General features: G+C 40.2%; 1 protein-coding gene across 1 annotated transcript in view; it reads right to left on the reverse strand.

Moving 5' to 3' along the window:
- Positions 1-14598, reverse strand: part of KIF15 (kinesin family member 15) — a 46670-nt gene extending 32072 nt beyond the window's left edge. Inside the window, exons 1-13 of the mRNA XM_066627714.1 lie at positions 14571-14598; positions 13374-13557; positions 10438-10514; positions 10176-10213; positions 9124-9221; positions 7897-8076; positions 7247-7456; positions 7036-7161; positions 5959-6081; positions 3874-3997; positions 3349-3440; positions 2088-2297; positions 114-291 (exon numbers count right to left, since the gene is read on the reverse strand). Coding sequence (XP_066483811.1) covers positions 114-291; positions 2088-2297; positions 3349-3440; positions 3874-3997; positions 5959-6081; positions 7036-7161; positions 7247-7456; positions 7897-8076; positions 9124-9221; positions 10176-10213; positions 10438-10514; positions 13374-13557; positions 14571-14590 — 1660 coding nt within the window. The 5' untranslated portion in view covers positions 14591-14598. The remainder of the gene's footprint in view (positions 1-113; positions 292-2087; positions 2298-3348; positions 3441-3873; positions 3998-5958; positions 6082-7035; positions 7162-7246; positions 7457-7896; positions 8077-9123; positions 9222-10175; positions 10214-10437; positions 10515-13373; positions 13558-14570) is intronic.
- Positions 14599-15698: the final 1100 nt, after the last annotated feature.

A 15698-nucleotide genomic window follows, 5' to 3' on the forward strand; every position in this document is an offset into this window, starting at 1 on the left:
AATAGTGCTGCAGAGAAAAAGTGATCTCATGAGCAATGGCAGTGCCATTATAACAGAACACAGCAGTTTTGAAGAGGAGTTTGTATATGAAAAATATTTCAGCAATTTTATACCTCCATTATTACGCTCTCTTCCTGAAGCTTCTAAGAATATCTTTTCCAATTCTGCTATGGCTTGAGCATCCATTTCTTGGGCTCTTTTTACTGACTGCATGGAACGAAGTTGTTTGTTCTCCTCCCGCAGACTATGGTTCTCCATGGCATATTTTGCAATTCGTGGATGCTGCTCCACCTGTACAAGTAGACAAATTTTCAGTATTAACTGATGCTATAAAGTATAAACAAATCTCCGGTAGCTAACAAAATCAATATATTCTGTTACTATATTGGTAAAATAAAGGTTTTCTGCAATACTGATTATTTTGATTAAAGAGCCTAACATAAATGGTTAAAGATCAAAATTACTTTTTACACATTAGGATGGAGACATTATCCCACTTTTTCTAATACAGCATAGTCCTCATGAAATTTTCAAGGGGACTGCAGCTCATTTTCTAAGCCAAAACAAGGATAAGCACTTTCTACATTGACCAGAGTTAATCAATAAGAGTTTTTAAAAGTATTGTACAAACGGAATAAAAATCAGTAATCATGTACAAGGAACACCAAGTGTGCCAAGTTGGAACAATGAGGTAGTGCTTGCCAATTTTTTTAAGACACCATAAACACAGAAGTCAATCATACTTAGAGATTTCACTTTTGATCAGAAGACTGTATTAGCTACATTCAAACTGATGGAGGATAGCTGTTAGCCATGGTTCTCATTTTTACCATTTTCATTCTCACTTAAAGGACTCTCTCAAGAGCAGTATATCTCTGAATACCAGGTACTGGGAAAGGAAAAGGGAAGAAGTACTGCTTGGGCATTTTCTAGAAGAAGCTGGTTGGTCACTGCTGTGAAGAGAATGATGGACTAGAGAGACCTTTGGCAGATATAGAATTATTTGCATTGCAGATGAGGCAAGGTGACCTTTGACCCTAGACTGTAAAGCCACTGTATAGCCCAGTAATACTATAGCATACACACAATGGTGAAGAGCTGCTTGATTTTATTAAAAGCAATAAGGTTAGTTTCACAGAAGCTGCTTAGGCAGAGTGTAAACACTCTGGAATGTAGGTAGAGATAATGATACTAGGCAACAAAGAGATGAGCCTCATCTTGGCAGAGGTACACATGTCTTACCAAGGACATTCACTATGCCTGCCCGTATTCACTTATAGCTTTATACTTTATGTAATATGGAAACCAAGTGATCCCTTGAAGCCAAACCATACCCAAGGTAAAAGGGTCACAATAGTTATATAGAATTAAGGCATAGAAATCAAATTGCTTGATTTTAGTAAAACTTTTAAACCTCTTAATAAAAGAAGCCTCAGTTTTGCAGACAGTCTTACAGTGCAACTGTTATGGAATGCAGAAGAGATAAGATAGGCCGCTTGAACCAGGCCATTCCTAATGAGGGATGAGTATGGGTCTGAAGTTCTGCCAAGATGAAGTCTTCACACCTGTCTAAGTATTTTGTGCTCTCTGTTAATGATGTTAGTAAGAAGACCTGTCAAAATAATTTTAATTGATTCGATGGATGTGAATAAGGCTTAACACTGGGTAAATGGTATTATAGCATACCCTGCTGGTTTTTGAGAACTTTTGGAAATAGTGTAATTTTGACTAAGTTTTAAGGTGAAATCCTACCTGTATGTAAATCACAGCCAATCAATTGTTTTGCCCACTTATTTCCCATCTTTTATGTAAATGGTATCTTATCTGTATCCTATTAGGAGTTAGCCCCATCTCTGATGTAAAATATCAGCCAATGGGAAGTCTAGATTTTGAGACAAAGGGCTGGGATATTTATAAAACTCTGGACATCATTGGGTTGGGGTCCATGCTTTGGACAAGAGTTCCGTGGACCAATTGCATGCAATTCAAATAAAAAACCAGTGAACCTTCACTCCTGAGTACCGAGTTATTCTTGAGTTGCGTTTTCAACCTTGCAACATAGAGATGCATCAATCAAAGATGACTACCTGTTCTCTGAGAATCTTCAGCTCCTCTTCCAGTTCTCTGAACAACTCGTCTTGTTCCTTGGGCAAAAAGTTGCCCCGAGCTTCTTTTTGTAATTTCTCCAGGCGAGTTATGTGACCCTCTCGGAATTTAACTATCATTTTATTGGACTGAATGAATTTCTCCTTTTTGACACAAAGGTCTTCTAGTTGGGTAACTTTTTCTAACTGCATCTTAAAATAAGGACAGCTGGATTAGTAAGAAGCAACAGTAAAATGAGTCATACACACATACATATCCAGGATATGGTAAGATAACAATGCTATCAACAGAAGTTCATTTCATTCATTCCAAAATTTCAGTATTCCAGTCATATCATCTATATGGCAAGTTCAACTTATTTAGGATTAAAATATAAATCATACCAAATACAGGCTTTAGCTATTTCAACTTTGTTCTCATCTCAAAAGAGAGTCAAATGATTGGCCCAGGGCAGGGCTTTTCAAACTGGGGAGTCATGACGCCACAGCCTGTGGGCCCTGGCCTCTGCCCCCTTAAGGGGTGGGGGCAACCTGGAGGCAGGGAGGAGGCAGTGGCGTGATCCCCAGGATCGCACCGCTCAGGGGGCTGCAATGGCTTGGGTGCACTTACCCAAGCCTCCTGCAGCCTCCCGGGGGTGCAGGGAGCCCGGCGCAACCTTCAGCAGGGCTCCCCGCAGCAATGAAAGTAAAAGCAGAGCAATTGCGCCCCGCCCCTGCTAAAGCGGAAGTGGAGCTCGATCGCTCCGCTTTGACTTCCACTGCTGTGGGGAGCCCTGCTGAAGGTCGAGCCAGGCTCCCCGCACCCTGGGGAGGCTGCAGGAGGCTTGGATAAGTGCACCCAAGCCCCTGCAGCCCCTTGAGTGGCGTGATCCTGGGGATCATGCCGCTGCCTCCCCCCACCCCCGCAAGCACCTACAGTGGCTCAAACTCTCCATGAGAGTTTGAAAATCACTGGGCTAGGGCCTTAGGGCATGATGGCACACTCACATGGGACGCTGTTGGATGTTCCTGGTGGCCCCTGCTACCTCTTCCCCTGGGCATTGCCATCTTGGATCTCATGAAATCTTACAAGATTTGGGCACCATTGGATCTTGTGAAATTTCCTGTGAAGTCTGGCTGAGCTGGGAGGAAGAGGCTGAGGGGAAGTTGTGACCCAGGTAAGTTTAGGAATCAGAGCTAAGGTACAGAGATTTTTGTTGCTTGTACCTTTCAAGGCACTATCATAGGTCATTCCTATACTTACCTTTCTTTCACTTTCAGATTTTTTCAAGAACAGCATTGCCTCAAGGAAATGATTCAGATAATCTGCATGTCCTACATCAGGTGTGATGGTAGCTTAAGCAAAATGTAAAGAGAAGCCATACATTAACAAGATTTTCCTAGATTTATTTGATCAGTCACTTGGTGTGGTGATCTGGGGTGCCAGGAAGCCAATGCCTCCTCTTTTAACCCTAATAGCTGGGTTGAAATCAGTAGACTACTACAACACAAGGACAAAACCAAGAGGAGAGAAGCCTTCCTCAAAAAAACCTGCTTCCAAATTAACGTAATTTACTGAAAACCTATCCCCAAATAGCACCTAGTCAAGGAGAACTATGGTAAATTCTGACTAGTTAAAAGATTTAAAATATAAGAGTATTAAAAATACAAGGTGAGGATTTGGATAACACAAGCATACAGACTGTCAAACACTCAACAGCTTATGCTAAAAAAAACTAGTCTTTTGGGAGGAAGAAAAAGCAACATACAAAAATGGAGAAGTTTTTACCTGAAAGAAGAGAAACATCATGCACCGATTTCCCTGAAGTAAGCAAAGCAAGCTGTTCTTTCAGTTTCTTCACTTCGGACTGAAGCTGTTTCACATTCCCTTGGGTATCTTCATTTATCACAGCCTTGGTTAGAAATTTCAAAACATAATATTGATTATATCTGGCTAACAATTAGTTCAAATTCTATTGCAAAGGCAAATCCAAACCATCAGTCCTCCAACATTTTAGAACAGTGGTGGCCAAATTCCCCACTGCCGCATAACGGAAATGGAGTCCCTGTTCAGATCACATCTTTCCGTTCTGCCCAGGTGCCGTGTTTAGTCCTCAATCGGGGGTCAGGGCCACCCTGGGCAGTCACGTCTTCTGCCCAGTATCCCAGAAGGCCACGTGACAGGACGTCAAGGCAGATGTGACTGCCCAGAGTGTCCCTGTCCCCCAATCCAGGAGGACTAAACACGGCACCTGGGAACCTAAAGTTAGCTCACCAAGAGGACGGATTCATCCAAACCTCAGATCTGGCCCCTGGGCCAAGGTTCAAATAGCCCTGTTTTAGAACTTAAAGATCACACTTATAATTTTGAAATTGCATGTATTCTGTGCATTTACAAAATATGATGCATAATTTAACAGTCTCATTTACAATCTGTTTCTCATTCCTTTTTAAAAAGCAAATGCCTAGCTCTCATGGCTCCAAGCAGAGTGAAAACATAAAAACAGGTTGGTCATGCTTGCTGAAGGCTGAGAAAGAAAATGGAGCTGGAGCTCTATATTCTTGCATACCAGTTGTAGCCAAAGCAGATCCTGACTAATACCCTTGAAACTGATGAGACAAGTTGTTCATAACTAACTTGTCTTATTGATTTCAATATTTAGTCAGGATTTACTTTCTTCAGATACAATTAACTGTCATTACTCACGTCTTACATTATCCTCTTTCTTCCCCATTTTCCCCCACACCCCTTACTCTCCACCATTCCAATTCTTCCTAAATTTTGAAATCTGAATTTTGAAAGCAGAATAAGTGAAATGCAAGTGTACATATTTTGGACTGTAATGTTGCCATTTGTACATACATAGTGCACATAGTTCTGCCTGTTGGTTTTGGCTAATTTAACAACTCTTATTTGCTGAAAAACATGTAAAAGTTCAGTCTAGACCAGCATTTCTCAAACTTCAAGGAAGCTTTACTCCCTCAGTAAGTTCTTGCGGGGAGGGGCTAGGTGCTTCAGACTTACTGTGAACAATGTAGGGCTGCAGCAGGTGCAGGGTGCACAGTGTGCTATTCTGTCCCCCATGCTTTCAACATCTACTTGAAGACACTGGAGGAGATCATCTTGGGATTTAGAGTTGGGTGTGACCAGTATGCTGATGACACTCAGCTCTCTCGCTACTATCCAGGGAAGTTATTGTATTTGTAGAGCACAGTTTGCTCCAGCGGCTACATTGGATGCCAATTTGTCTCTGGGCCCAATTCAAGGTGCTGGTACTGACCTTTGAAGTCCTTCACACTCCTTCACAGTTTGGGACCAGGTTATCTGAAGGACTGCCTCATCCAATATATTCTGACCCACCCCCTTTTAGGTCATCTGAGGGAGCCCTCCTATAAGTACCACTTCTAACCCAGGTGAGGGGAGTGGGGTCAGCAGCACAAGCCTTCTCTAGTGGTGCCACAGTTATGGAATTCCCTTCTGGGGGGTGGAAGGACTATCCCTTCCCAAAGAATTTTTCAGTGAGGGCTAAGCACATTATTTCATTTAGCTTTTCATTGATTTTTTTTTAGAGTTGAACCTCCTGTTCCCGAATGCACTGAATATTACTTGCTGCTCTTTTAGATTTTCTGCTGATGCCATTTACTGTTTTACTCCTGGTTATAGTTGCTAAATTGATTCTGCAGATCCCTAACTATTTTTTAATATGTATTTTTTAAGTGTTTTTTTATGGACACTTTGTAAACCAACTTGGTCATTGGAAAGAGAAAGGGAGGGTATAAATTATTTAATAATAAATCTTTCACAACAGAAAAGAGAGTTTGAGTTGTCAATATCTTTCTGCCTCAGCTCGAAGGGACACAACTTCCAACACACCTTGTTTTTAATCAGCTTTGCCCTCTGAGCAAAGTTAAGAGTGGACAAGGTTTCACCAAAACACCTGGATCCTGGATGAACATTTGCTATGATGCAAGTTTTGGCGTTACCTCCAAGTGAATCCTGTTTGAAGACATGAAAACTATTTTGAGAAAATAACCCTCTATAATAACTTCCTTATTCTGCAATCTTCATTTTTGAGAGAAACAAATACAAACCTAGAAAAGTAACATTCTTTAAAAGTGTGTTAAGGACTGAACATTCTGATGAGGAGGGGACAGAACAGAGTGAAAAGACAGTGATGGGATGTTTCAAAGCATGACAGTACTACTGCTTCAGAACCTATGCTGAAGTAATTGACTATAACGCTTCAGAGTCACAGACATGCAGCAGCAGAAATCAAGTCCATGATTAAGAGGTTAGATCTCTTTAAATGCCGAGACACCTATAAACCTGAGTTGTTAAGTAGCATATACTTCTCTACACAGTGCAATGGAGGCAGTAAAAAGAAATGTCTTTTCAAAGCAGAAGTCGCCATGTGAATAACTGGAAAATAAAAATAAGGTATACTCAGTTGAAAAAAACCTTTATCCTGTAACCTTTGTGAACACTGAATGCTGTATCTAATAACGTGTACTGTATTTATACAAAAGAAAATGTTGCAGCAGAGGGAGATAACTAACACAATGGATGGGCATTTAGCAAGTTAGTCAATTTTGCATTTCCTTGTTTAAAGTGAAGAGCCCAATCCTATCCAACTTTCCAGCTGCAATGCAGCCCCAACTTAATGAAATAAATGTTCTGTCACCTTGAGGAGGGCTCCGTGACTGTCCCTGCACTGCAAGCTGCAGCATATACCCAGCTGACATGGCTGTATTGGTGCTGGAATTTTGGATAGCATTGGTACCTAAGCCAGTGCTTAGAAATTTTTGTCATTTATATAGACCTAATGGATTAAATAGATGTGTAAAGTTGTCAGAATTCTTCCTGGAGAACACACTTTTAAGACTTGAATTATTAAAAAAAAACATCTCTTTTTAAAACAGTTGTGTGAAAAAAATTAATAGTACACATTACCCGTAGCAGAAATGTGAGTCTAGAGTCCCGGTAGCAGATATGCCTCTGTTTTCCATTACCCACATCAACAAGTGCAGTGATCACTTGACCTAGGCAACTTAACGATCGGTTTATATTACCTGCCTCCTAGAATGTTAAAAAAAGTGAGCAGTTCTGATTAGAATAGGTCTTTGTTTTTAACAAAACACAAATTACAGTTTGCACCACTGACCTTTAACCTAACTCCTTCAGCATGAGTATCTTTTTGTCTTTCAGACCCAGCCAAATCCACCAAATTGAGCTGAGAGGATCGGATGTTCACCACCTCATTGCTCTTTTCCATTGATTCAACTGTGATAGTGAAAACAGCATGTGATCTTGAAGACTCTCTGTTCATTGAAGTAGATGCTACACGACGATTTCTCCAGCCTGTTTTTAACACCTAAAAAGGAGACATGAGTAGCACCGTGCAACATATTTCAGAAGACACTCAACTAACTCCATCTTCAAGTAAGGACCATGTTTACATGCTGATTTTAACATATTAACAAATTTATATAAGCCTGACAATTTCTGGACAGTATCCTAAGGAAGTCAGGATTCCCAAGTCCCACTGAAATTAACGGAACTTAAATTAGTCATAACTTATCTTACAGAAGAGATTTAATAGGGTCCACACATGCACAGTATACTGCATTTTGCCTTTTGGGTTCTGGCTATTGCAAACCCTCAGAAGCTAGAAGCTAAAGGGCAAGAGGTATAAAATAAGCTCCTTGAGTATAAATGCCTAAGGACTTCCTTGAGGTCACACGTAAGACTAACATTTATGAGAATTACAACATAAGCAGGAGGTCTACCTCTACCTATCAAACTAGAGCATACTTGATAAGCTTCAGCAGCTGAGGTCAACACTTGTTCCACTGCACCAACAACAAATACTCCTTTTGTGATGTGCTCTCTGAGGAGAAGTCCAGCTGAAGCAGAATCCAGCAGATCAAATATCTGTTCATTGTAGATTTCAATGAACGAACACTTGCAGAGAAAACTCTTTCCAGCACCAGCCTATAAGGAACATTAACATTTCTATTACAGAAAACACTGTTTAATAATGTCTTATCTCTAAGATTACAAAGTTATTGTCCTACATGCAAGGAAACATTTTTACTCAGAAGACAAAATCATTGTACAAGGGGGTCCCATTTCCGCAGATCCCATATCCACAGATTAATTTATCCGCAGACAAGGTTCTGTTCCCCCCCCCCACATATCCCTGTAAGCAACCCCTCTGAAGGCGAGGAGAGCAGCTCCCCGGAACGGGCATTTGACTGTATCCACGGTTTCAGATATCCACGGGGGTTCCAGAATGAAAGCCCTACGCATAAGGGGCCACACCTGTAGCCTCACTGTTACTCAAGCCCTGCCCTGCAAATTACAATTCAACCATCCCCTGCTCTGCTCCTTGCTATGACTCTTTTGTCTTGTTTGAGACCGGCTACTCCTTCCATTGTGCTACCCTCCAGATTCTTTCGTTTCAAGCTAGAAGTAACTACACTAAGAGCCAGCACTTATGTTTATAAATTATATTGTAACACAGAAACACAGTACAGTTCCATGTTGACTATGCAAACAGCTGTCTCCCATCTGCTTTACAGGGCCCTCAAAGAGAGATCGTGTGCAGGGCAGCATTATAGTAGTTCAATACTAATGGCTAATTCACTTCCCTCAGAAGAAAGAGAAACAGGAGCAGCCAATATGCAACTGTGCTACATTCCAAGTTCAAAAAGAAAAACATGGAAACGTTTATGCAGCTGGTATCAGCTATTAAATAGGACAGCAAAGCAACAGAAAGAGGACCAGGGTATAGATTTATTTTGCCATTTTTCTTGTTTGCCAGAAAGCAACTGCTATCTACCACAGCCAAATGGCATGGTGCTTGCCTCCATCAGATAGTGGAATCTGTAATAAATACATTCTAGGCTAGGTCTTCTCTATTTTAATGATTGGTATACAACAGTCAGCATGATTTTTACCAATTAAAATGAACCTATTCCAACAATAAAGAACTTCCTCCATGACCCTCAATAATGAAAGAAGGTTAGAAGGTTCTACCTTTTCTTTTTCACGTTCAATTAGAAAAAACAGATATTCAAAGCTCCGTGGAATCACTCCTCTCAAATTATGAGTGAAGTTATCAGAGTCAGGAGGTCCTAAAAGAAGAAAATTGTTTGAATAAAAATTATGACACTCTCAGAAAGTTACTCAGCACACAGTAAATGATTTGCTTTTTTAGTACTACACAGTGTTTTTGAAGTGGGAAGGAGACTTCTTTTGATAGGCAGAGATTCAAGACCCCAGCAAGATTCTGAAGCATGACCTCAATCCCTTCCAATCAATGCTGTATAAGCCCTGAGTTCATCTCCTTACATTTCTCACCTTGGCCAGTTTATGGCTGTCTTTGCCAGTCAAACCACAATAAGAACATAAGAACAGCCCCACTGGATCAGGCCATAGGCCCATCTAGTCCAGCTTCCTGTATCTCACAGCAGCCCACCAAATGCCCCAGGGAGCACACCAGATAACAAGAGATCTCATCCTGGTGCCCTCCCTTGCATCTGGCCTTCTGACATAGCCCATTTCTAAAATCAGGAAGTTGCGCATACACCTCATAGCTTGTACCCCGTAATGGATTTTTCCTCTAGAAACTTGTCCAATCCCCTTTTAAAGGCGTCCAGGCCAGATGCCGTCACCACATCCTGTGGCAAGGAGTTCCACAGACCAACCACACACTGAGTAAAGTAATATTTTCTCTTGTCTGTTCTAACTCTCCCAACACTCAATTTTAGTGGATGTCCCCTGGTTCTGGTGTTGTGTGAGAGTGTAAAGAGCAATGTGGCTCTCTGGCAATCAATGTGGCAATCAAGAGCAATGTGGCTCTCTGGGCAAGACAGTTAAAATATGTGCTTGACAAAATTCAGGAACTCTATTTATAAGTTTAGTCCCCGAAACCAAAAAAAGTTGGATACATGTTATACTCATAAATACAGAACACAGCCCTAGAGGAAAAAAAAGTCTCATACTGTCTGAATCTTTGAAAAAGGACTGAAATTACAGTTAACTGACAAGCAATGCATGCAAGTACACACACACATATATGTACTTACCCATCATAGTAAATGTTTTCCCTGATCCTGTCTGTCCACTAAAAACAAAAACAAGAATGAACACACAAGAGAAGAGTGAACATGAAAAATCTTGGCAATGTGACCCTTTAGTTATTTGGGAATATAATTGCTCTTTTGTTAAAATTAGGGACAATTCTGTAGTCTACACACAATCGAGAGGTACTCCTCCAACATATTAGCTTATGCAATCATTCAAATCAAGCTTCAAATTTGCATGAAAACAAAGACATTGAATGCTTACTAGGCAAAAATGGTTCCATTGTAGCCATTCATGCATGATTCTACTATGTTTTTGGCCACGCTCGAGAACACCGATTCCTGGGGAAGAAAAATGTTTTTTCAAGAAGTGTAAATATTTTATATTGATAAAACTAGCTTGACTTCACAGAATATCATATGTTCCGTTCTATTCATTAAACAAAATACATACCCTGACATTCAGAAACACTTTTCATAAAATATGGGCAATTCCACTGACATTAAGGAACTGTTATTATGCAAGAAATAATGAGATCACCAATAATGAGTCCAAGGAGTCATTTGCAAATAATAGGTTGGAGCCATTATAAGAAAGTGCCTAATTAATCTAGCTATTACTAAAACAGAAGCTGTTAATGCATTATACATCTTAATACAGACAACACAAGAGTCCTATAAACTTGCTTTTCCTAACTGATGCTGTCCTGCTACCTTCAGCTGTCAACCTCTTTAAACTTCCTTCCATTTGTAGACTGCAAGCTTATGAAGAGAAACTATTTTTTTCTTATCTCTGTGATATCTAGCTATTTTGGACACTTGAAAAATATTTTTAACTTTGAGTGAAAAAATATTGCGAAAACACTGAAGTCATAGCGGTTCTACAATCTAGATTTATTCAGTCTATTAAACACCTACTGGGGGAGTCAGAAAAGGGTGGTGCAGGAGGACATTAATACCTAGTGTTGACTTCAAGGTAAGTCTAGCAAACCAGCAATATTTTCAACCTGTTTACAACTGTTCCTTCAGTTGGTTGGTCCAGGCATCCCTAATGATGCAAAGCTTTTAGATCCATTTTCCTGCTTTTGATTCAGGACCAAGGTAACATTAGTGACAATATACAGGTGGGACCTTGGATTCCACAAGGAATCCATTCTCGAACCCCTCGCTGAGAGCAAAAATCATAGATAATCAAATCTGCAATTTTCCGCCCCTTCCTCCATCTGAAGGTCCCGTCTGGAGGGCTTTCCGAAACCCGCAGAGGCAGTGCGTGTTCCTACATTCCTTCAGAATGGCCTGGAGAGGCAAAAAAAATGCAATTTTCAGTTTCCTGAGGGAAATAGTCTGTGAGACAGATCCAATATCCTGTGAGACAGGCAATGCCCAGGTTGCTTCCTTGTTTTTGTTAACTTTGACCTATTTTCAGTTAGCAAAAACCTATCTGAAAGTTATGTGTGGGTGCATATTTGTATTGATGCTTCCAGCTGGCTGCGTTCTTCTCACTAACTGAATCCTAACTGAAAGCAGTAAAAATCAACACAGGGGGAGAGAAAAATAAGATGAAACTGGCAAGTTTTGAGAGACCAGGTAATAACTTGTAAATGCAACAAATGTTTCTGACACAATGTTAGGAAATGGGCTAGAAAGTAACTTTCTGTGATGATGTGGAAGAGGTCTACTTTGGACCAGTCCAGACAAGCCCCTCCAAAGAGGACAAAAGGCAGAGACTAGGACTGGATCAAATGAGCCAATGAACAAGATGTCAAGTCCACCAGGATACAGTCAGGAGGAGTAGGCTTTAAGAAGCAAGAGACAGAGACCGTACATCATTCTCTCTCCTGAGGTTATCTTTGCGACTGCATACCAAAGTACTGGCTGGAAGGCATGTATGAGTGAGTGAATGGGGTTGGGGGAATGGATGGGTACAGGAGTACTGTTCCTATTAAATTCCTATTTTGCTGTTTCTTTGCTAAGATTCATATTCAATAAAGCACGCTTAGGCAGTCAGTAAACACTACTTTGAGGTGATTCTGGTCCAGGATCAAAAGTACCCACTTCTATGGGCAAGACCGGGATTCCAAAGGCCAGCACAACCCCTCCTAGGTCTAGCAGGGGGTGGAATCGGTGGCACCAGCATGTGCCATATCCTATTCCCCTTCCCAGGCCTGATCAGGTAACCAGTCCAGTCAAGGATCAATGTGGACTTGCACCAGGTATATAGCTAATGCAGGTCCAAGTTGACCCATTGCACAGGCTGGGGCTTACTCCAGAGTAAGGGGGATAAACACACCCTTTCCCTGAGGAGACTTTCCACCTGCTGAACTCACCCATGGGATTCAGCGTAGCTTGTGCTGGTGTCACTGCATCAGCGTAGGGAAGTATAGGTGGGATTGTTAAGTACTACTCAGCCATCATAATGGGAAGTTAAATCACATCTTTATGGAAGCCGTTTTTCAAGATTTTATTCTGTCAATACTTTTTAAGAATCAGTATTGTTGCCACTCTGAAGTGGGGAGTACATCCAGGAGCAGATCGGAGAACTGAATGGAGATAACTAACAAAACACTCCAGAAACATATCAGATTATATAAGCTCCCCAGAAAGCATCCCTATTATCCAAGGTAGGTCAACCCTTGATTTGCTATCTCTCAGCTTCTCCATTTCATTCAGAAGATACCAGAAAAATTGCAGTCTTTTTACATTGACCACACAAACATCCTTGGCTGGGGAGGAGTGAGAGAAAGAATGAGTCATCTTTGATGGTGTTTCCTATTAAGGAAGCATTAATGACCATTAGGGAACACTGAGAGGAACATCAGCTGGCTTCAGCTGCCCTGACAAAACAATGGCCCACCAGTATTCATGACTACAAACTTGTTAACACAATGAATTCACTAAGAACATACAAAGATACAGAACTGAGTGCATTAATATGCCATAAAGGCAGGGACAAGAAAACAGTCATCATTCCTTTACTCCTAAAAATTGTTTAAGTCACTGAAATGGCAAACTAACAATACATTACAGTCGCATCCCAAGATAATTCAATCAAAATCTACCATAATAAAAAGGATACTTAAAACAAGATAGCAAACAAATTCAACTGTGCAAATTCAACTGAATATGTTTCACGAGAATATCAACAAAACAGCAAACAATTAAAATAAATCAAATTTTCCTGTTACTAGAGTTGCCAGTTACCTGGGTTGTGTCCACATCTGCCACATGGTCAAAGGTGAAGATCTTAGGTTCAGGCTTTGAATGCAGATGGATAGTGTTTGAAGAAAGAACAGATAAACACAAGCCACGATCCCCATCAGCAACCATAGATCCCTCTGGAAGAGGTCGTACCCTCACATAAACCTTGATGGCATCCCCTTCGGCACTAAATAAAAACAATAGCTACATGAGTGCACTGAAACTATCATCTGTAACATTATTAACATTAAGTACATTTTTAATATGTACATTAACATTGTAACTCTCTCTTCATCTCTGCAGTTTTTCCCCCTAGTGGCTGTTTGCTGGTGTTGCTTTATCTTTTTAGATTGTGAGCCCTTTGGGGTAACAGAATCATTTAGTTGGCAGATTTTTCTTGATATACTGCTTTGTGAACTTGTTCTGTTGAAAAGCGGTATTTAAATATTTTTACTAATAAACATTACATACCATTATTATATTAGACAATATTCTCATATATGAACCTGTCCATTCATAAAGGTCACCTGGAGAGTGACCCATCACCTTCAGAAATTCAGTGGCCCTAAACAAAACAAAAGGCTTTCTCCATTGTGGTTCCTCATTTGTGGAGTATCTCAGGAGAATATCGAATTGGTTCCCTTGCCAGTTTTTAGATGTCTGTTGAAAGCATTTAACTCCATTAAGTTGAACATTATGTTTATTTAAAATATTTACATCCCAGCTGTTCTTATTGACTGCTCGTAATTATGTTTACTCTTGCATTATTTGTTATCACTTTGGCTGACCTACATGAAGAGCAAGATATAAATTTAGTAAATAAGTATACAACGATTATGGGTATAAGTTATCCTGTATTTAAACACACACTCGATGATAAATATTTATATACAGTTTTTCAATAGGAGTAGTTCACAACGTTGTTTACTATGTAATCAGTAAACGGTTCTCTGTCCCCAAAGGTCTCACACTCAAAAATATGTAAAGAAGAGACCTCAGCAACAACCACTGAAAGGACATCATGCTGAGGTGAAGAGGGGCTAAGCAGTAACTTCTGACAAACTTCTTGCTTTGTTGTAGGGTGAGTTTCCTATACCTCCAAGCTTACTTACTTCTGAGTAAATAGTTAATATATTACTAGACTGAAAATTTGGCAACAAAGTCAGTGGCATTTGCAGCCAGGAGTTAATAGATTCTTACCCAGAAGTAGATGACACCATGTCACGTGACTTACCTGAAAAACAAAAATAAAGGACAAAAATGCAGTCAATTCAAACAGTAATGGCCAGCTGCTAGCCACAATGTCTCGAATATACAGAACAGTTTGGCCTTTCAAAGTCTGGTACCCACAGGCTGCAAAATCTGGAACGTGAGCCTGGCAGCTAAGACATAGTGCATGCAACAACTGACAAGGTTAAAAATGGAGGTATAATTTAATATCAGAATATGAATACTGAGCTTATGCATCATAAATAATCACTGACCCACTGACTGAATTGCACTGACCCAAGTGACAGACATGCTTATTTATTTCAACATACTGCGCTATATAGAGGAGGATAAAATTTCTTTACTGGCAATAAGAATTATTCTGGATAGAAGATTTGATGTGTGTGCATGAACAGGGTCAGAATGCTTACATGATTTGTAATGGGGCAAAAGAGGCACTGTATTATATTATTTTAAATTTATTTAAATCTATATATGAAAAGCATACATAATTGCAATAATAAGTATTTCTTGAGCAAGCTGTTTGTACAAACATAGCAGTAACAATGCCAAATGTGATTTACTCTCTTATTGTCATTTTGGAGTTTCCACCAGCTTCTGCGCATGGCAAGCAAAAGGCTTTGACATCAAACTTATTGTTCTGAATACTGAGTAGGTTGATTTGTGGGGTGATGAAAAACTTCCATGTCCTCACCTGGAGCACATTTACTCAGAAGATATATATGCAGCACAATGAAACTTGAAGTGGAAGAAGGAATCATAACACCACAGGTGGAAATAAAGTTTGGAATGTTTCTCCATGTTCAAAGAATAGGAGAACTATCATATCAGTATGCCAAGACCTGCCTGCAGTTAGGGTTGGACTGTCAACATGCATAGAAACAGGCTGTAAAGGCACAATCCTATACTTAGGGTTGTCAAGGGGACACCACAGTGACTCCACTTTTAAGCATTGTATAGAAGAGGGAATTTTGTCAGGTGCAGCTCTACATGGAAGGGTTTCCAAATTTTATATGTCTCAATCATATGGGTTTCCATATACAGAGTGCCTATACCTTTAACCATTGCACAGAAGAGGGCATTCTGGCAGGTGCAGCT

This window comes from Tiliqua scincoides, chromosome 5 (genome assembly GCF_035046505.1).
Source record: "Tiliqua scincoides isolate rTilSci1 chromosome 5, rTilSci1.hap2, whole genome shotgun sequence".
Classification (NCBI taxonomy): Eukaryota; Metazoa; Chordata; class Lepidosauria; order Squamata; family Scincidae; genus Tiliqua; species Tiliqua scincoides.